Source organism: Lutjanus erythropterus, chromosome 1, assembly GCF_056507025.1.
Source record: "Lutjanus erythropterus isolate fLutEry1 chromosome 1, fLutEry1.hap2, whole genome shotgun sequence".
NCBI classification, from domain to species: domain Eukaryota; kingdom Metazoa; phylum Chordata; class Actinopteri; order Lutjaniformes; family Lutjanidae; genus Lutjanus; species Lutjanus erythropterus.
This window is the reverse complement of record NC_139317.1, coordinates 39,483,316-39,503,359: the sequence shown is the minus strand read 5'-3', so window position 1 is coordinate 39,503,359 and position 20,044 is coordinate 39,483,316. Positions and strand designations below refer to the sequence as shown.

General features: G+C 40.4%; 2 protein-coding genes across 3 annotated transcripts in view; one reads left to right on the top strand and one right to left on the bottom strand.

The window, feature by feature from the left end:
• Positions 1–20,044, top strand: part of eprs1 (glutamyl-prolyl-tRNA synthetase 1) — a 35,106-nt gene that overhangs the window by 12,878 nt on the left and 2,184 nt on the right. Inside the window, exons 15-32 of one of the 2 annotated variants that reach the window (XM_084721674.1) lie at positions 74–281; positions 370–482; positions 616–733; positions 2,200–2,379; positions 2,843–3,007; positions 3,306–3,539; positions 4,042–4,260; positions 4,389–4,619; positions 6,192–6,457; positions 8,453–8,504; positions 8,604–8,813; positions 9,001–9,073; positions 17,210–17,289; positions 17,460–17,561; positions 17,702–17,857; positions 18,068–18,265; positions 18,461–18,634; positions 18,788–18,948. In XM_084721674.1, coding sequence (XP_084577800.1) covers positions 74–281; positions 370–482; positions 616–733; positions 2,200–2,379; positions 2,843–3,007; positions 3,306–3,539; positions 4,042–4,260; positions 4,389–4,619; positions 6,192–6,457; positions 8,453–8,504; positions 8,604–8,813; positions 9,001–9,073; positions 17,210–17,289; positions 17,460–17,561; positions 17,702–17,857; positions 18,068–18,265; positions 18,461–18,634; positions 18,788–18,948 — 2,940 coding nt within the window. The remainder of the gene's footprint in view (positions 1–73; positions 282–369; positions 483–615; positions 734–2,199; positions 2,380–2,842; positions 3,008–3,305; positions 3,540–4,041; positions 4,261–4,388; positions 4,620–6,191; positions 6,458–8,452; positions 8,505–8,603; positions 8,814–9,000; positions 9,074–17,209; positions 17,290–17,459; positions 17,562–17,701; positions 17,858–18,067; positions 18,266–18,460; positions 18,635–18,787; positions 18,949–20,044) is intronic. The other variant, XM_084721683.1, reaches the window with a different exon arrangement.
• LOC146333264 (uncharacterized) lies at positions 14,018–15,085 on the bottom strand. The gene is made up of 2 exons (XM_084723577.1): positions 15,035–15,085; positions 14,018–14,644 (listed from the first exon to the last, which is right to left on the bottom strand). The coding sequence occupies exons 1-2, from the start codon at positions 15,083–15,085 to the stop codon at positions 14,018–14,020; spliced, it is 678 nt and encodes a 225-aa protein (XP_084579703.1).

The window sequence follows — 20,044 nt, the reverse complement described above, 5'->3', positions numbered from 1 at the left end:
TCCATGTTGTTGTTGATCACATAATGGTGTTTTTTTTCACCTGCCCCTACTCTCACTTTTCCTCACTCCTCAGAGGGGCTGATGGTAAGGTTGTGTCCATGGAGGCTCGCCTGAACCTGGACAACAAGGACTACAAGAAGACAACAAAGATCACATGGCTGGCTGAGACAAACAGTGCCCCACTGCTGCCCACCATCTGCATCAACTACCAGCCCCTCATCTCCAAAGCCGTCATCACCAAAGACGACGACTTCAAAGAATACATCAATAAAAACAGCAAGGTCTGTTCTGCAGTGTGTTCTTAATTTTGTGTATGCATGACATCTGGTGTGGTTATTTTTATATCTTGTCTCATTCTCACTCCCTCAGATGGAGGAGAAGATGCTTGGAGATCCTTGTCTGAAGAATCTGAAGAAAGGAGACATCATCCAGCTCCAGAGACGAGGCTTCTACATCTGCGATCATCCCTATGAGCCAGTCAGGTGAGTGGAAAAGCCCAGATTGTGTGTTTGAACTACCTCAGGTCATGGATCTTCCTGTACTATCACACTTTTCTGCTGTCTGACCATGTTGATTGTGCAAATGTCTGTGTCTAACCATGGTTAACATCTACAGTCCTAACAGCTGTAAGGAGAGTCCCTGCATCTTGCTCTACATTCCTGACGGACATGTCAAGGAGATGCCAACCGCTGGATCCAAGGACAAGAGCAAGAGCCAGGCCTCCAACAACACAGTGAGTGCTTTTGAAGAAAAACCCCACCCAAATGTTGCAATTATATGCAAAAGACCTTTATCCTCAGTTTTATCTGTAAGTCAGACTTTTACTGTAAACCAGCACTCTGTCCCTCACCTTATTTCAGCTTGTTAATTATTAGAAACTAACATACTCTGAACTTTCGTTTCTAAGAATTCCTATGTTACGGTTGTAAAATTATAGCCTGAGAACCAGATGAACTTGCTCATGTTTCATTTTATCTGGAACATACGTCTGACCATCTTCCTGCTCAGAAATATTTCCACCTGACCTGGATCTCTTGGAGCTGATCATAACCATTTATTTGATATGGCTGGGATTTTGATCCAATGACTGACAGGAATGTCGTCAGTCCAGATTTGAAGTCACATGTTGCATGTTTTGAACACAGTAAAACTCAGATGAAACTATTAGACTAGGCAGTGTTGATCAAATATGAATCAGTATTCTGTTACAGCATTGCCTATTTCTCACCTGTTTTCAGAAACAGGGTTTAATGTACGGATGAGCTATAATTTGGTTGCTATTTTTTTCTTCCTTGAAAAAGCGCCCCAACTTACATGAGTCAGGGCTCGGTTACACACAGTGACCATTTCCCACCAAGGCACACACATCTTTGCTATTGATTTATACTGCAACCTTGCCAACCAAAGTTCACCAAAGTTGAACTTCACGCGAAGCAACGATGCAGATCCGCGCCGCCACTCAGCACTACATCACATATTTTGTTGCTCTTGATTAGTTCTAAGTCTGTCCAACAGGAAGAAGAATTTTGGTCTGCATGCTTTGATAATACCTCTTGGAAAGTGAAAATATACTGAGATTCCAGGCTACTGCCAGGTTAGTAAAGTGCCTGATCTAGACTTAGTTGGAGTTGGGGTTTTTTTTTTATTTACTTTTTATTAATTTTCTTTTAATAACACATTTTGTCAACTGGGCACAAGACACACAACAGGACATAACATGACATGGGGAGGATTTGGACATTAAGTAAGACAGCAGAGTCAACACAACTCTCCAAAATGGAGCCACAGAGAGACAGCTCCAAAAAAATGAAAGTGGTTTGCTAATGTTTTTCCGCAGGATGGATGCAATTTTTAGGCAAATGGAAATCGGTTTCCATCCTATAAGGGTGTTCAGGATTGGGGTGGGTACAGTAAGTGGGTCAACCAAAGATTAAATACTCAGACTGAAACAAAAAGCAACACTGACGGAAGTTATTGTACAGCACGTAATAAAGATAGTGACTCACTGGTCTGACCTGTAAGGTTGGCCAAGTGATAGATAAGCTCTGCTAGAGTCTTTAAATACTGGAACAAAGTCTGTATGTTCTCAGTCTTTAATCACAACAGAGAAGGTGTTTCAAAGAAAAGGCTCTCTTGGACGTCTGGGTTGTCTTGCTCTTCTTTTCCATCTCCGTAACCTTGCCTAACCTCTCTTCGTAGTCTGCTGCCCCTGCCAAGGCTACCTCAACCTCGGCCCCAGCGCCTGCCTCAGCCTCAGCCTCATCTGGTGACCTCTTCTCAAGCATTGTAGCACAAGGTGAAACCGTCCGCCAGCTAAAGGCCGCCAAGGCGCCCAAGGACGAGGTGGACAAGGCTGTTCAGCAGCTGCTTTCTCTAAAGGTATGTGCTGTAATTAAAAGCAATTAAAGGGACAGCATACCCCAAAATCTCTTATCTATAGTGCTATTTATCAATCTTGTTTGTATTTATTTTTGCTTGCTACCGGAACTACTTTAGAATCTGCTGGAACTGCTTTCTTTTCTACCAGAAAGAAAGTGGTTCCTATGTGAAACTACTCACAATAAGGTCTCACAAAGATCCTGTTGAATTGAATTTTTCATTGTTTGGTGCTTTGAACACCACAAACCATTTATTCCCATCATATTGGAGAGAAGGTAGACATTCTCTCTATCGATGCCTCTAAAACCCATCAACTCGCACAAAAAAAAAAAAACTTAATGGATAAATAGTACTACAGGCTAGGAGAAACATATGTATTTTTGATTTGAGAGTGAACTGTCCCTTTAAACTAAATAAAGACTCTTAGTTGGATGATTTTCAATCTCATTCTTTCTCTCTGCAGGCACAGTTTAAGCAGGAGACAGGTGTAGAATACAAGCCTGGCATGACCCCTCCCACCTCTGCACAAGCCCCACCCACAGCAACAGACCCCACCTCCTGCCCACATGCCCGCGTTGCCCAGCAGGGCGAGCTGGTCAGGAAACTGAAGGCGGAGCAGGCACCTAAGGTACTTGAACATTTGTCAAATATTGGTCACGTCCACTTCTGTTTGTCCAGTCCTTGTTCTCGTCCACACTCCTCTGTCCAATCCGTACGTTCATCGATATTGTACTGGGTGATTGTCCAGTCATTTCTCGTGTCCTCATTCATTGATGTGAATTCTTACATCCAGAGTCGTTTGTCCATTCGCATGCTGCCCATGTCCCAAATAGTTTGTCCAGTCATTGTCCCCACGTCATTGCGTATCAGTCCCATTTATCCTTCTCTACCCGCAAAACAATAAGCTGGTTTGTTGATGGTACCAGGACCAGATCGATGTAGCAGTGAAGCAGCTCCTCGCTCTCAAGGCGGAGTTTAAAAAGCTGACCGGTCAGGATTACAAACCAGGAATGGCCCCACCCACTCCCACCTCCTCTGCTCCTTCTCCTGCAATTGCCACCTCTTCCTCTTCTTCCTCTTCCTCTTCTTCTGGCCTGTATGAGCGTGTTGCACAACAGGGAGAAGTTGTGAGAAAACTGAAGTCTGAAAAAGCCCCCAAGGTATTCCGATGCAACATAGCAGACATCACATAGTGACAGAAAAAAAGAAATAAATCAGAACTGTTGCTTATAAATGCCCCAAAGTATTATATCAGTGAATATCAGTGTAATGCTGATGGCTATCAATTATTACTAATGGCTAATACTGTATCATTCATACAAACACCATATAAAAACCAAATCCAACTACAGATTTCTCAGGAGAACAGAATTAATGAAGTAACTGATTACTTGTCACCTATTATATTGATTGTCAATTATTTTAATAATTAATTTATTGTTTTGAGCCATTTTTTGACTAATTGAAAGGCTGAGCCTAGCCTGTGATACTGAAAATTAACTCCAGCATGTAAACTTGACTGTGTCAGTAACAAGAGTTTCATAATCACAATTAATTAGAGTATTGCTATTTTGCACATGTGCACAACGGTGTTTACAAATTACAGGATTTATAAAAACTGATATGAACTGACTCACAGCATTGCTGTCCATGTGTCCTCAGGACCAGGTTGATGCAGCAGTGAAACAGCTCCTCACACTGAAGGCAGAGTACAAACAGGTCACAGGTCAGGAGTACAAACCTGGAGCTGCCCCAGTTCAGAAAGCCTCCGCCCCTGTCCAGAACAGCCCCAGCCCTGCCCCTGCTGCCGGTAACCTCTATGAGAAGGTCGCTGAGCAGGGAGAAGTGGTCAGAAAACTGAAAGCTGAAAAGGCCTCCAAGGTGAGACTACATACTCATCACTTATCAGTGTTTCCCCTGCTTTCAGAGGCTTTGACCGTGGAATGATTGTTGACAACTGCTCCTGCTGCTTTGGTGACACTTTTCTCTTCTTGCTGGCTGTTCATCAGGATCAGGTAGATGCTGCAGTGAAGCAGCTGTTGGCTCTGAAGGCGGAGTATAAACAGCAGACCGGACAGGATTACAAACCAGGAATGCAACCACCAGCTAGCCCTGCCCAGACCCAGACCGGCTCTCCTTCGACTCAGTCCAACTCCTCCCCAGAGGCCCAGAAACTGTTCTCAGAAGTGGCCCAACAGGGAGAGCTGGTGAGGAAGTTAAAGTCGGAGAAGGCCCCCAAGGTAAGGAACCAGTCAGAGAATGAACTCTGTAATAGAGATGAGCTGCCAGTGCTTTCATTAGTATTTTTGTATTTAGTATTAGTATTTCTTGGAGTTTTTCAAATGCTTCATATCCTCTCATCTGTATAACCTAAGCTAAAAGTTTATTTAAGTCATTAAAATATAATTAATGAAAAATAGTGAAATTGAGTCATAGATTTAAAAAATACAAAAAATATACATATTATTTCATCAAATTTTACTAAATAAAGACACCAAAATTTCCACAAGTTATTTGTGATATGCCTATTTTTTAGTAGCAGATTACAAAGGCATTTTGATATTTCCTCAGTGCTTACATGGGTATTTTTTCTTATTCTGATGTAATTTCCTAGATTATTTAAAGTGCTTCATACCTCTAAAATATGTCCAACCTAAGATCAAAACTGCTCACTTAACCCCTTTTCTCTCAGTGTCTCTCTGACACGAACTATTGACCTATTCTTCTGCTGGCGCCACTTCACAGCAGCGCTTTGTGTCACCATGTTTTGTACCACACCTAACATAATGAAATTACATCATAAAAAGCCTACAGTGTGATCACCCAAAGGACAGAGGTCTTGGCTTTATTCTGCAAAAAATGAGTGCTTTAGCTATTGTGTTTTTTATTTTAGATTGTTTTGAGAGCTACCTTTAGCTCTGGATTTAGCTACGTTCATAAACTATATGAAACTATAATAATATAAACTATATATATATTCACAAATCTTATTGCCTGACCTGACTGTTCACATGTTGCCATGCATTCTGTTTACTAGCAATACCGAGGTCTGTTATTCATTTAAATTTTTTGTGTAATAGAGTTTGGGGAACCCTGAAGCACTTTTCTTTGGTAATGTCTGGAATGGAACCCTTGATCTGCAAAACTCTTGTGAGATTTGTGTATATTGTTCCTACACTGTGACATTGCACAAACTTTAAAATGACCATTCTCGCAAGGTCTTCTGCAGTTCTGGGGTTCCCTTTAAGACTCAACCGTCAGTTTCTCCCTCCTATACTTGTGTCTCTGCCACACATCTGTGGTCAATTCTGCCTGTCACCTACACCTGTTACCTCATTGGTTGTTCAAAAGGTCAGCGGCAAATGAGGTCAAAGTTCAAATAATTTGAAATTTCAGCGCAGTGGTCAGTGGCACATCCAAGCGGTGTCGAGGGCAGTGGTGCCACTTAGTCAGGCGCCACCGTTCTCTTCACTGGAAAACAAGGGGACAGCCAGAGCTAAGTGTTTTTACCACTGATTGTGTGTTGGGCCTTTTAAGGTAAACATCTCCATATTGGCCTGGCACAGTAAGATAATGTGACAATATTGCATAATGTAATGATGTCATCACTAGCGCACAGCATGATGACGCCAAAGACATTAACTTTAGCTTTCCACTGCAAAAAGAATGAATACTCCAGCTATTATGGCTTTTTATTTTAGATTGATCTAAACAGGATCATGTTCTCCCTCAGCCCACAGAGGGTCAGTTTTCATAGGAATAAATACATTGCTGGTACTGGAGAGGAAAAAATAACTGTCCCCCCATTTCAGGACCAGGTGGATGGAGCTGTGAAGACTCTCCTGGACCTGAAGAGCAAGTACAAGACGCTCACTGGAGAGGAGTACAAACCAGTCGCCGCTGCCGGAGCCACCGGAGGAGAGGACAAAAACCGCAAGGAGAGGGAGAACAAGTCTGAGAAACAGGGAGCAGGAGGTGCAGGAGGAGGGAAGAAGGGTAAAGGCGACAAACCCGGCCAAGGCAAGGAGGCCTCAGGAGGAGCAGGAGGAGAAGGTCAGGGACCTAAGAAACAAACACGGTGAGAGACTGGAAACACATGACAGGAGAGAGGTGGAGAAGCAGATCCAGCCAGCACAATGTTAAACATAAAATGGGACTCCATTACAAGTTCTCATCTGATCTGTTCTGATCTGTTAAAATTATGATCCTCTTTACATTAAATAATATTCTAATGATATTGAGGAACAAAGTCTTTTATTTTACTTTTTGCATCTGAGTCAACTCTCTCTGCAAGTGCAGGTCTGTCTCCCACATCATGTTTTTTAAAACATCAACCTTCAGCTTTATTTTGGTATTTCTATCTATAGTGACTGGCGGAAATATTTCTCTCTCATCCCATACGGATAGAGTCCGTGAGATCATACGGCAATTGTTTGTCCTGAAAATGAATTGACTGGAAGTGGACTCTTGCCTAAGCCAATAAAAAAACTCATTCTGTCCTCTTCTGTTTTGAGCACATTATTGTTAGTTGATAGAGATGCTTTCTTAGCAAGTTGCATTGTTTTGTATGGAGGTGTTGAATTGTCATGACACAACACATAACATTCAATAACTGGCAGTGGATGTATAGTTTATTCAAACCTTATGATGCCATGAGTTGTACATTTTGGGAGCTTCGTGGGGACAGAGGCCCATACTTTTGACTTTTTTCTTGGACACTGAAGATGGATCATCTGTAAGTAGGACCCTCTGCTACTGTAGCTTAACAACTTTTTGTGTTCAGATTTGGTGAGTTTTAAATGATTGGTGTGTTTATCAGCTGCTTGATCAGTGTTTGTGGTCTGCTGTCAGCCGTAAAGATGAAGTTTTGCTCTCGTAGTGCTGCACTGCTATGAACACGTTAGGGGTGTCACAATTTCAATTCTAAATCAAAAATGGACTGAAATGAGTTGAATCAAAAATGAATCTGAAGCAAAAGCAGGATCAATGGATCTCGCGGTATTTTTTGTCTGTCCACCTTTGCATTCTTGTGTGTGTCCGGCACATGTCCGAAGTAAACAAAACACTCTTCACAGACAACATCGCGTAGCTTACCAGTAGCCTGCAGCTGCACTTTTCACAGGCGGAGTCTGTGATGTGTCCAGTTTTTTTGATTGACTCTTGCTCTAAACTGTCTCAATGGTTATCTAGCAGGTAGCTCAGTGTTTCTCAGTAATATTTATCTGTTTGTCTTTGTAAAGAGGAATTTGAAAATGTAAATAACAGTTATCACAGCATAAAAGCAATGATATGTTGAACTTTACAAATCCAGACTCAATGTGGCACACCTGTTAGTGCTGGAAAAAAAAGTAAATGTTGAAATTGAAAATTGAACCGTCGAATCGTGGCCTTAAAATCCAAAGTCAAATCGATTTATGTATTTTTTAGAATTGTAACACCCCTAATATGAATATTTTGCATGTTTTTCTATCCATGTGAATACATACATTCGGCACATCAGCACATCATTTAAGGCTTTGAAATAAGATGCAAAAAGTGCTATAAAAACTTCTGTTCCTCAGATAAGGGCTAATAATCACAATCACCTCAATAGGTATTATTCTCTTGCACATTTGATGTGTCTCTGTCTTGCTAATTTGTCAGTTAGCAGAAGGAAACTTGTTTGCTGGCTTTATAGCTACTGATGTGAGGTTTGACTTGCACGGCTGGCTGGACTGGGAATGGCTGTGTGTTTTATTAGGATTTTTTGAATTCACTTAAGTGTGATCTTGTTCCTGCACCCAGACTAACTAATCAGGCATGGCCTGACATATCAGTGATTGTGTTCTAGTAATTTCCCAGGTTGCTCTGCCACTGTATTTGGACAGTGCTTTATCACCACTGCCTTTAATTTGACAAAACAATAGACTTTGGTTCTAAAGCAAGATCTCCTCTTCTTAACATAATAAGAAATTAAAGCTTGTGATTGATAAAATAAAAACACCATAATATACATTTACTGTCCAAGTGATATATGTTGTATCATAATCTCAAGATCTGCATCACACTAACTCTGTTGTCTTTCTCCTGGCAGGTTGGGTTTGGAGGCCAAGAAAGAAGAGAATTTGGCTGACTGGTACTCTCAGGTAACTAAATCTAGAAAAGTCCTGATGAACATAAATAAAAGTCCTGAAAGCTCATTTTGAAGATTCCCTTTTCAATATAATGTCACTTCTCCCCTCCAGGTCATCACTAAAGCAGAGATGATCGAGTACTACGATGTTAGTGGCTGCTACGTGCTGCGGCCCTGGTCCTTCGCCATCTGGGAGGCCATTAAAGACTTCTTTGACAGGGAGATTAAGAAACTGGGTGTGGAGAACTGCTACTTCCCCATGTTTGTCTCTCAGGCTGCCCTGGAGAAGGAAAAGTCCCACATTGAAGACTTTGCTCCAGAGGTAGAAGAACCATTTTTATAACACCCTGCCATGCATACAATAACATAATGGATGGAAAAAGCATGTGTTGTAGTATTAAAGACAATTTACTAAACAGAAGTACCAGCAATGTATTTTGCTGAAACGAAGATAATAAAAGTACACAACATTAATAGTCATTTCACGATGATGTTGTCATCTTTGTCAGGTTGCCTGGGTAACGCGGTCAGGAAAGACTGAGCTGGCTGAGCCCATTGCTGTCAGACCCACCAGTGAGACAGGTCTGTACCACACACTGCATATACAAACACATTCACTGAGGATACACAATAAATGAATAGGATTTTAAATATTTCTCTTTTTCGTAATGTAGCCATTAGCATGGTTGACATGTTTGATCATTCAGTGTTGAAAGCAAATTTTAATTTAGTTTAAGTTAGAGTATTTTGTCTTTGACAAGTTTATTTGGTTTTTGTCATATTTTTATTATCCGAAGATTTAGTCTTAGCTTTAGATTTTAGTTGACCGTATCTATAGTAGATTTAATCAATTAAAATCTTAACAGGTTTATTTAAAGCCTAATGTAAATATCATGTCTAACATTAAGTATACTACATTTCTTCAAATGTGCACCCTGATTTTTGTCACATATTTGTTTCAATTTGATGACAGTTAAACTTTACTTTTGTTATTATCAGTCAATTTATGATACAAGATTTGCATCTTGTTTGTTTAAAAAGTGACAACAGATTTTTTCAGGTTTTTTTTTTTTTTTCAGTTTTTGTCATAAATTGTTTTTGTTTATTTTATGAGGTGATTATCTTATTTTAATCAGGGAAAAAGTGTAGTTGACTGTGATGAAAATAACACTGTGTATTTTTAGGGCCCGAGCACCGTACCGGTGCGAGGACCCTATTGAAATCGAAGGAATTATTCTTGTTATTATTATTATTCTCGATCAGACAAATAAATCACATTTTTGGGGGCCTTATCATATTCAGAGGAGCCTCAAATTTGGAGGGCGTGTCAGTCCCGGCGAATAATAAATAATCTAATAATCTAATAAAAGGTCTGTTATTTCTGAATAGCAGACTGCTGATATCAATAGACAGTTGCTATAGACACAGTTCTGATCATAGACTCTGGAGGAGCAATGCAATCATTTACAATCATTATAAACTTTGATTAAACCTGTAGAGCAACATTACTGCATTCTAGATAGCAAAAATGTCCATAAAACAAAATAGTTGAATGAATTTTAAAACAGTTAATACCGTGTACTGATGTTAAAACTACAGGCTGTATGAGAATACAGAGTAAAAACTGCTGTCGCTGACATCACCAGACACCTGGACAATCTCTGCATCTTTATTTTCCCTAGATTCAATTTGAACTACAATGAAACAAGATTGTATAACAAAAAGAAAGATGATTTTGTTACAAAAGTGTGACCTAATCTAACCTTTCCTGTCAGTCTATAATAACATTAGCACAGCAGCCAAAAGAGGCTGAGGTCTGCCAACAGGATCATCATTATCAAATTACAAAAAATAGTTAACTATTATCATCCCAGATTACATTTGAAAAGTATGTAATTATATTACACACAATAGAACACCTGTAGTTTGTACCAGTACTGTTCTTGTGAGTCATTTGCTTTGATCAACTACTGAATGTGCAAAATGCATTTTATTTGCATTGAAAATGTTTTAAGATATTTAAAGAGAAAACATAATATTTGTGGAATCAATTTTTAATAAGTTATAATATTTTCAATGCTTAATTTTGAAGTAATCCAAATGTATTCAGATAAGATTACATATTTAGTAACCCTAACTCCAACAATTCAGTCACATGACTTAGTTGTTTTTACCCAAGTAAGCAGCTACACAGCATTCAACTCTAAATAAACTTTCAATGTAGGTTAGAGTAATGAAAAAGTACTTGTTATCATCATAGTAATGTTTCTATTACCATTAAATGTCAGCTACAGTAAACTGGTCAGTTTTATTTTTCAGATTCAGGTGAATTATCAAGTTCCTTGTAGCTGACTTCAAGTAAAATATTGATTAAAATATTTAAGCAAATGAGTGTTCTTTCCTCATCACTCTATTTTTTATCCAAATACATTAGTAATTTCTTACAAATTCCCTTTTATACTGAGTGTCATTGAAAACAAAACTAGTTTTATGTCTAGTACAGTATGTTAAATACAAAATGTCATGTCACTTTAATGTTTTGTAGAACTCAAGTGGTGAAATTGTCACAGTAATGTTTATTCTCCCTCTTTGATGGAGCAGCAACCCACAGAAAAACACAACAGATGTTTCATTTTTTTTGTGAACTCACCAAAGAATCTTTCTGTCAGATACATCAAAATAAACAAAATTAAAACACACACAATATGCCAATTAGAATAATTTATTAAAAATAGCAGTGTTGCAAATTCATATAGCCAATGATCAGATTGGTAAAGAGAAGAGATGGATCATTCACAACCAGATTCACAACCAGATTAAGATTTTTTTTTTTTTGAGTGTGGGAGGAAACCGGAGCACCCGGAGAAAACCCACGCAGACACGGCCAGAACATGCAAACTGAGGTGACGGGGCTGATCACCGCACCACCGTGCCGCCCTGTAGGGCTGGGTACCGTTTTAATAAGATGATACCAGGACCTGCACTCTTACGCTGGGCTGCACCAACAAGGATTCACTTTTAAACCTAATTAAATCATGGTTTGACTTTTTAACATGTTGCACCAAACTTTTAAACTAGCTTAAAATGGAGAAAAGTTAAATTTAAACCTTAGTTTAGTTTTTACTCTAAACCAAGACTAATTTAAACTGTCATCCAGTAGTAACTTTAACAGGGAAACATTTTTTGGTCAAATTAATTAATTGATCTGCTCTGTATTCAATTTTAATACAGAGCAGATCTTGATTGTTTCCCCCTCTTTTATATTTATTAGGTCCTGACAGCATTCAAATTTATTTTTTCACATTTTCTTTGTTTTAATTTGGGTATGCAAGCATTTTGATCAAACTGTTTGGTTCACATGAATAAACTTGTATTTACTAAACCGAGATTGGTTTTTAATTGTGCAACAGAGCTCTGCTTAATTCAAAATGTGGATTTTCTCACTTAATCTAAGTTTTGTTTTGTTTTGTTTTGGAACAAATCTTAGATTAAATTAATCTTTGTTGGTGCAGCCCAGTCTTAAAGTGATATCGATACCAATAAAGTTGTTATTTGGTACCTTTATTTGCCCTACTTATGTGAATGGAAGTGTTCCGGAAATTGCATAACATACAAACACGACTGCAACACTACAAATGTCTTTAAAGGTTTTGAGCAAACAAAGAGCAGACGGGGAGGGCTGGATATTGATACTTGATTCCTGCTCTTTGTGTTCTCCTCTCCTATCACGCCTTCGCGGTCCTCAGGATCCTCTCCAGCACGCTTCGGTCCTTGTCAGCGATGATGTCTCTCCACAGATTGTTGAAGTCCTTGTGAAGGGCCAGTTGTTGGAGGATGGTGTGTCCATGGGGCCTGTAGAGAGATATGCTTCTTATTTAGCACCTCAGTGTTCAAAGCAAAAGACTGAGCAAAGACAATTTTTCACACAAACCACGAAATTCATCTCATCTGACACATTTTTTGACAACTTACCTGACTTCGGCGGCAGCGTCCAGGGACATCTTGCTGACGGCCTTCAGGAAACGTTGGGCGGAGCTCTTCCCTGCTGTTAAGATGGAATCCGCTCCCAGTCTGTCAGCCAGCAGGTGGAGCTGCTGAGCGGCACCGGCTCTCACTGCTGCACATTTGTGGCTGTAGAAAGACAAAGACAAACCAATGCATTCATATCTCATTCCCACTGAATGCAACTAAACTTATTCACAGATTTGGATCCTCTGATGTGGTCGTACCTCAGTCCTGTGTTTATCAGAGGGGTCAGGACTCGACCTGAGCTGCAGTTCAGCACCATGGCCTCCAGGGCTATGTTGGCCTGCTGCTGAATGAAGGCGTTTCCAGACGCCTGTGCAATCTTCAGCAGCAGAGCGATGCCTGTCCGCTCCACCTGAGGGTCCATCTCTTTCTGCAGGTGGATATACAAGTAACGTAGGGTGTCCATCGCTGCGCAGGCGACTGAAGAGCGCAGGTTTTTAACCTGGAGGGTAAGAAGGAACATCGTCAGTCAGCGGTCACGCTGCTACAAACGAGAACAGAAACACAGAGAGACAAAGAGGAAAACGTCTTACTTACTTCTTCTATGAGAACCAGACAAACTTCATGAAGTTTGACCATCAGCGTGTCCGGATGGTTTTGAGCCAGAATTCGGATGGTTCGCAGTCCCTCAGTCTTCTTCTCCCTGTGTTGAGATGACAGTGTTATTAAACCGTTCTTTTATTCAGAAAACACATTAACATGATATTCAGTTCAAACTGCTGCTGCAAATTTTGTCACTGCTAAACATAAACAAGTGCTAATTTGCAAGACTGCAGACTGAACATTGAAACTGGGAGTAATTGTTGAAACAACATTTCTTGCTGCCCACAGCTATCTCTGTTTAAAACCATGACTATTCCTGACTGACTATAAAATCTTTTCAGCACTGTGTTTAGGGTCTTACCAGTCCTCAGTGTTGATCAGCTTGAAGCATGTGGACAGACCCTCCGCAGGGTTAGACAGCCGTGGGAGCTGCTCGACTTCCTGGCTGTTGGCTGTCTGGAGGGTGCTGTCTTCCTTCTTGCCTCCGTTGCTGGTCTTGGCGGGCTTTAGAGTCGTCCCGCGACGAGGTCCTGTTTTCTTCTGCGGGGCACGATTTGGGGGAGGAGCTGGTCTGACAGGCATCACTGCAGGCACAGGTGTGAATTCTGGATCTTGCACGTGGTTGTTCTTGATGGTCTCCTCCCTGCGTTCATGGCTGTTCATCCTTGTGTTCTTGTTCTGTACATTCACTTGTCTTTTTGTCTTCAGTTCTTCACTCCTGACTGCAGCGTTCCTTTTCGGTTCCTTCGGCGGTTGAGGCGAATAGTGGACGCCGTTTCCATTAAGGTTTTCAATTATCCTTTGTATTTCCTCTACCTTAGCTTCAACTGTTTGGCGTCTGCATCCATATACTTCTTTGTCTGTTGAGATTAAGATCAAAATACGTGTCAGTCACATTTCTACCTCCAGTGAGCTCCAACCAGGATTTCAACATTGAGTTCTAGTTTGTTGGGATTAAAATATGATTCTAAGCAATAATAGAAACCTCATTTTTAAAAATTCAAAGTTCGTAGTTCTGCCGTTATGACTCATCAGTTTGTAATAGAAGAACTTACCTGCTCCACTGACGTACGTCATCATCACGGGGAGACGGGACAGTCTTCTTGGGGGTGTTGGAGGAGGTGGAGACGGGGTGACAGGCGTCTGAGGAGGTGACACCTCAACTGGACTTTCGATCAGTGGGATGGCCCTCAGCTCATCTGGAGTGTGAGCATCCACTGAGCTGATGGAGCTCCGGGGACTGAGGTCCAGCTCCTCATCCAGTGATTCAAGGCTCCTCTGGTGTCTTTGGCTCTTGACTGTCTTCCCATTACAAAAAGTTTCATGTTCAATAGGTTTGAGCCTCCGTCCTCGAACTGAGGACTGAGGCCTTTGTCTGTGAACTGCTGGGGGCTGAGGTGGAGGGATGGGGTGCTGCTGGATGGAGATTTGCAGTCTCTCCAGCACAGCATTGGTGCATCTTCTGTTTTGTGCATACAGCCTCTCTGACTGACGTTTGAGAGACTCTGTCTCAGCCCTCTGCATCTCCAGGATCTTGAACTCACTAGTGTAGACATCTTTTCTCTGGTAGTTATCAGCTCTCTGTCATAAATTAGAAGTAATTTCAACAGTTAGTTCAATTGTCCATCCAGAAAATGCGGTTTTAAAGACATTTTTCAGTTGTGTACAAAACTTTTGATTTTGGTTGAAAGTGAGAGATGAAAAGACATCTTTTTCAAAAAGTGTACAAAACACTAACTTGCGGGCTCAGTTGTCAGAAGAAGATAAAAGTTGCACTTTACATGGAATTTCAAGACAAACTCTTGAAAACCAAGTCAGAGAGAATATAAAATACTAATATTATTTTATTTGGGCCAATAATTAATTACATATTAAACTGAAACTGAAACAATCAGATGTTCTGTATGTGTCTCTGAATAACATTCATATAAGAACTGCTAAAAGTTTGTAAAATAAAATAGTTGTACTTACATCGCCACCAGACCTCCTCCTCCCAATTAAATTGGCCAGAAATGGATCCATAGTTTTCACTAAAAAGTTCCTGAAGTTTAACTAACGAACAGGTTTCTCCAACAAGAAAGTTTGTCCAACAAGAAATATTTTCATCAACAACTAAGTTTCACTAAAGTTTCTCCAACAAGTATGAAAAGATATGAGTGTTTGTCTGCTGGCTGTTAGTTTTTTGGCCTTGACGTGTCACATTCTAAATGATGTCACAGTGAGACCTGAACGCATAAATTAGAATTCTGCAACATTCTAGATTCTGAGTTTCCATAAAAGGAAAATGTCTGAATTTTAAATAAAAACAAATATTTCTGCTGCTGTTGTGTGAAGCTGAGAACCTGGTTTTATTTCACAAAGTGGTTCGGTTTCAAAGAGAAGAATAAAACTGAGTCAAACCCAGTTTCACCTGCTCACAGCGTGTTCACATCTTTCATATAAACTCCTTTACTCGGCCCAGATAAATCTTTACACCACATGTAAAGACATCCACCTCTCTACTTATTTTATATTATTTAATTACGTGGATTCAGGTTGTGGAGATACTTGAGTGTGTGATCCATAAACCTGATTTAGAAGGCACTTTGTAATGATAAATTTAAATAACATAAATCATTACTAAGACATAACGGCTTTATTATTACTTACAGCACCAGTCAAAAGTTTAGACACACTTTTCATTCTTCTAAGTCTTTTTTGCTTTATTTTAATTTTTATAAGAAATGGTTGCGATTTTACCAACAGCGTGCAAAGCAAAACGTAGCAACTTTGAAGAATCTGAAATATCAAAGAGCAAAAAACTTTTGTTCTTTTGTTTGTTCTGTTGCAGGTTGACAGGTGCAAAAGCAAAAAGACTCACACACAGACTGTCCTCTGCACTTGCAATCAGATTTAATAACAGTCAGTAAGACAGTATCGGAGAGTCTTTTATATTTTGGATTCTTAAAAATAAAAAGCATATTTTTGCCTTCTTTTCACATTTTTTGCTCACATCATTCCATGTAATTCCATACTTTATATGTTTTGATGTCTCCATTATAATGTAGGAAAACAAACACTGAATGATGAAAGACTTTGACTGATACTTTATATGGTTAATACATAATTTACAGATGATTTATAGATCACAGTTATAAGTAAGGCTGGGTTTTGTCCAGAAAGTTTTCACTCCTGGTACAGATAACGATATCTTGACTTCAATACCGAATGATACTTTTTTCAGTGCCCATTTTATAAAAAACATAGAACATAGAAATAACAGTAAAATTACACATCACAGTACAAATCTCTAGTTTTATTTTTCAGCTCCTTGTGACACACGTAACCCTTAAGCCCTTTTTTTTTTTTTTTAACTTGGTGATCATTTTGGCTGTGTTACAGCTTCTGGCATGAATTTTTGTATGAACTTTTCTTTTTAGTCAAATTTTTGAAATCCAATATCTTTTACATGTCATTTATACTCTCTTGATGCATTTTGCACCCTCTGGACACCTTGGCCACGCCCTTTAAACAGCAGGCCCTGCAGCACATTTCACCGACATGCATGAAAATCGGGACACATATGTATCACACCCAGACACACAAAAAGCCTTTTGGACCCATTGGCCAAACCCAACAGGAAGTCGGCCATTTTTAATTTTGTGGCCATTTTTGGCGTTTTCCACGTGTTGTATTTTAACGCACTCCTCATACAGAAATAATCCGATAGACTTCAAAATGGGTGTGTATCATCTAGACAAGTGTGTGATCAAAATTTATTAAAAGATTTGGTCAGCATTGAACGATGTCGCTGTAGCATGACGTCAAGTTTTGGTGTCTTGCCATGAAAGACAAAATTGCTATAACTTGGGTGTACATGGTCCAGTCTGCACCAAACTTCACAAGTATCATAAAATTCCCAGTCTGAACACATCTACATGACAATCAGGACACATACTCATAATGCCACCTAGTGGCAACAGGAAATGACAATGAATTCCTTAAGAGAACGTCTGAAGGCCGTGACAGTCCGGAGCCTCTTTGCCTGGGACGAATCCTGCCACGAGGCCGTGGCTGCTGGCCCCCCGAGTGGCACGGAGGTGCGGGGGCCCGTAAAACACTGCTTGCAGCTTTAATATATTTATTTATATTTTGTTTTTGCTTTAGTGATGTACCCTGCCTACGCTAAATGGGTCCAGTCCCACAGAGACCTGCCAATCAAACTCAACCAGTGGTGTAATGTTGTGGTTAGTATCCTCCTACAGTCACAGCTACACCATCTTCACTCACAATTCCTATTTCACACCTCTTACTTGTACATATTTACTGTATATATTTAGTTTTATTACAACCTTGTTGAAGAACTGACTGGCACCCTCAAGTCATTTTCTTTCCTCACCACTGTCTCTCCCTCCAGAGATGGGAGTTCAAACACCCCCAGCCCTTCCTGAGGACAAGAGAGTTCCTGTGGCAGGAGGGACATACAGCATTTGCCACCAAAGAGGAGGCGGCTGAGGAGGTAACAGCTCAGGCACTGCTGCGTTACAGCTACCGTAAACACACATCTGTTGTTGATGTGACAGTGCTGAGATGTGTGATAGTGCAGCACATTCACAGTAGCAAAAGTCTTTGTGTGTTTTACACATTATGTATTTGTAGGTGCTTCAGATCCTGGATCTGTACGCCAAGGTGTATGAGGAGCTGATGGCGATCCCTGTGGTGAAGGGAAGAAAGACGGAGAAGGAGAAGTTTGCAGGAGGAGATTACACCACCACTGTGGAGGCGTTCATCTCTGCCAGCGGCCGAGCCATTCAGGTACTGCAGGATACTGAAGTGTTTCACTGGATCCTCTCATCCAGTAGCACTGAATCCAGCAGAATACGATGTTTAATTCGTAAATCACAACACTGGACCCGATTAAACTTTGATCACTAATGATTCATGATAATTATTCTCTTCTAAGCGCACTTGCCCTCGGGCGGTGATTAATTTGAGTTGATTTGACATTGCTCTGTGCCTCCTCAGGGCGCTACGTCCCACCATCTTGGCCAGAACTTCTCCAAGATGTTTGAGATTGTGTTTGAGGATCCGAAGAGGCCTGGTGAGAAGCAGCTGGCTTTCCAGAACTCCTGGGGAATCACAACCAGGACCATCGGTGTCCTCACCATGGTCCACGGGGACAACATGGGACTCGTACTGCCACCCAGAGTGGCCTGCCTGCAGGTAGACAAACGCACACGCACACACTTCTCTCACACAGATATGGAAATACAGTAGATATATAGACAATTCTTCTTTTTTAAGCTATCAGATGTGTAATGATGTGCCTATTTTTTGCATGAATTAAAAGAATAGATGAAAGACAAACTTCATGCAGAAAAAAAATCACTAAATGTTTATTTTTCTTATGTTTTCCAGGTTGTCATCATTCCATGTGGGATCACTGCCTCCCTGCCAGAGCAGGAGAAGGATGCACTGTTAGCCCAGTGCTCTAAATACCTGAACAGGCTGCAGGACGCTGGCATCAGGGTGAAGACTGACCTCAGAGACAACTACTCCCCAGGCTGGAAGTTCAACCACTGGGAACTAAAGGTCTGAAATAACATGATAATAACAGTAGTTGTAGTAGATGGAGCTCAAAAGATAAAAGCCAACCACCCAGGACTGTCGTGAAGGCAATGATGATGACAATAGCCATTCCTCTGTTTTTGTTGTTTCAATTGTCCGTTTGTGTGTCTCGTCCAGGGAGTTCCTATCCGTCTGGAAGTGGGTCCCAAAGATATGCAGCAGCGTCAGTGTGTCGCAGTGAGGAGAGACTCGGGCGCAAAGACAACGATTCCAGAAGCTGAGGTGGAGAAGAAGCTGGCTGCCATGTTGGAGGACATCCAGAACAGCCTGTTTAAGAAGTAAGATGCAGCACGACACACCAGGTTTATACACACACTATACTTGTTACAACTTGACACATCAGCAGTCGAGCACAACTGAGACAAATAGAAAAGGAATGTTTTGTTGTTATTAGAATATGGAAATGTGCTACTGAAACCTGTCTTCACTGCTCTAAATCTCACTGGAAGAATTTTGACACTGAAAGCTTTTGTATCACATGATGCAGTTTCAGGCTTTTCCCACCGCACAAAAAATACATAAACAGACAAGAGAATAGGAGGGTCAGTTGACCATATGTCATTCAGACCCTTGCACATACACACGAATTACATAACTCACACATGTAACTGACAGGAGGAGCTTTTGCCATCATTGCTTTAGGATAGCTGCACTGATGATCACAACCAGATGGCATAAAGGCACGAAAACCCTGACTGTGATAAACGTACAGAGAAGTATCACCGCTCCCCTCAGCTTTATAGTGAGTTTTCGGTTCATTGTTTGGCTGCCCAGCCCACAACTTTACTGTTTTAAGATAGGATAATCCTGTATTAGTCCCACATTGGGGAAATTTGAAGGGTTATATGAACATTAAAAATAGGAGCAGTATAAACAAGAGGAAATATAAAAAAGTAGGAGCAATATAAATAATATAAATAAGTGGAAATATAAAAACAGTAAACAATATATACAATAAAAACAACTCAACTGTTGAATTTACACCAATTGCACATAGAAAATATTGATATTGCGGAGTTGAAATGATAGTACATCTAAGTAAAATATGCATATTGCCCAGCAAATTGTACGTCACCACTCTCATATTGTTGGTTTTGGTTACAGTAGGCAGCTATTATCAGTGAAAGGGCTCTAAAAACCTTCTGTCCACTACCTGCTCAAACCCAAACTGCAGACCAGCTGGTGAACATAGTAGAGCATTTAGCAGATAAAGAGCCAGATATTTCCCTCAGGAGCTGGTAGAGAATAAAACCAGAGCTAAAAAAGACAATATTGGACTTAACTGCCCAACAAGTTTGCCAGATCAGCTTCTTAACAATTATTATTTAAAATAATAAATGGTTCAAACAGTCAAGTCCGCCACCAGTGGAGGAA

Coding starts and splice junctions, on each gene's coding strand:
- LOC146333264 (XM_084723577.1), bottom strand. CDS start 15,085: ATGGATCCATTTCTGGCCAATTTAATTGGGAGGAGGAGGTCTGGTGGC. Junction 14,645..15,034: donor GGAGGAGGTCTGGTGGCGAT/GTAAGTACAACT, acceptor AATTTATGACAG/AGAGCTGATAACTACCAGAG.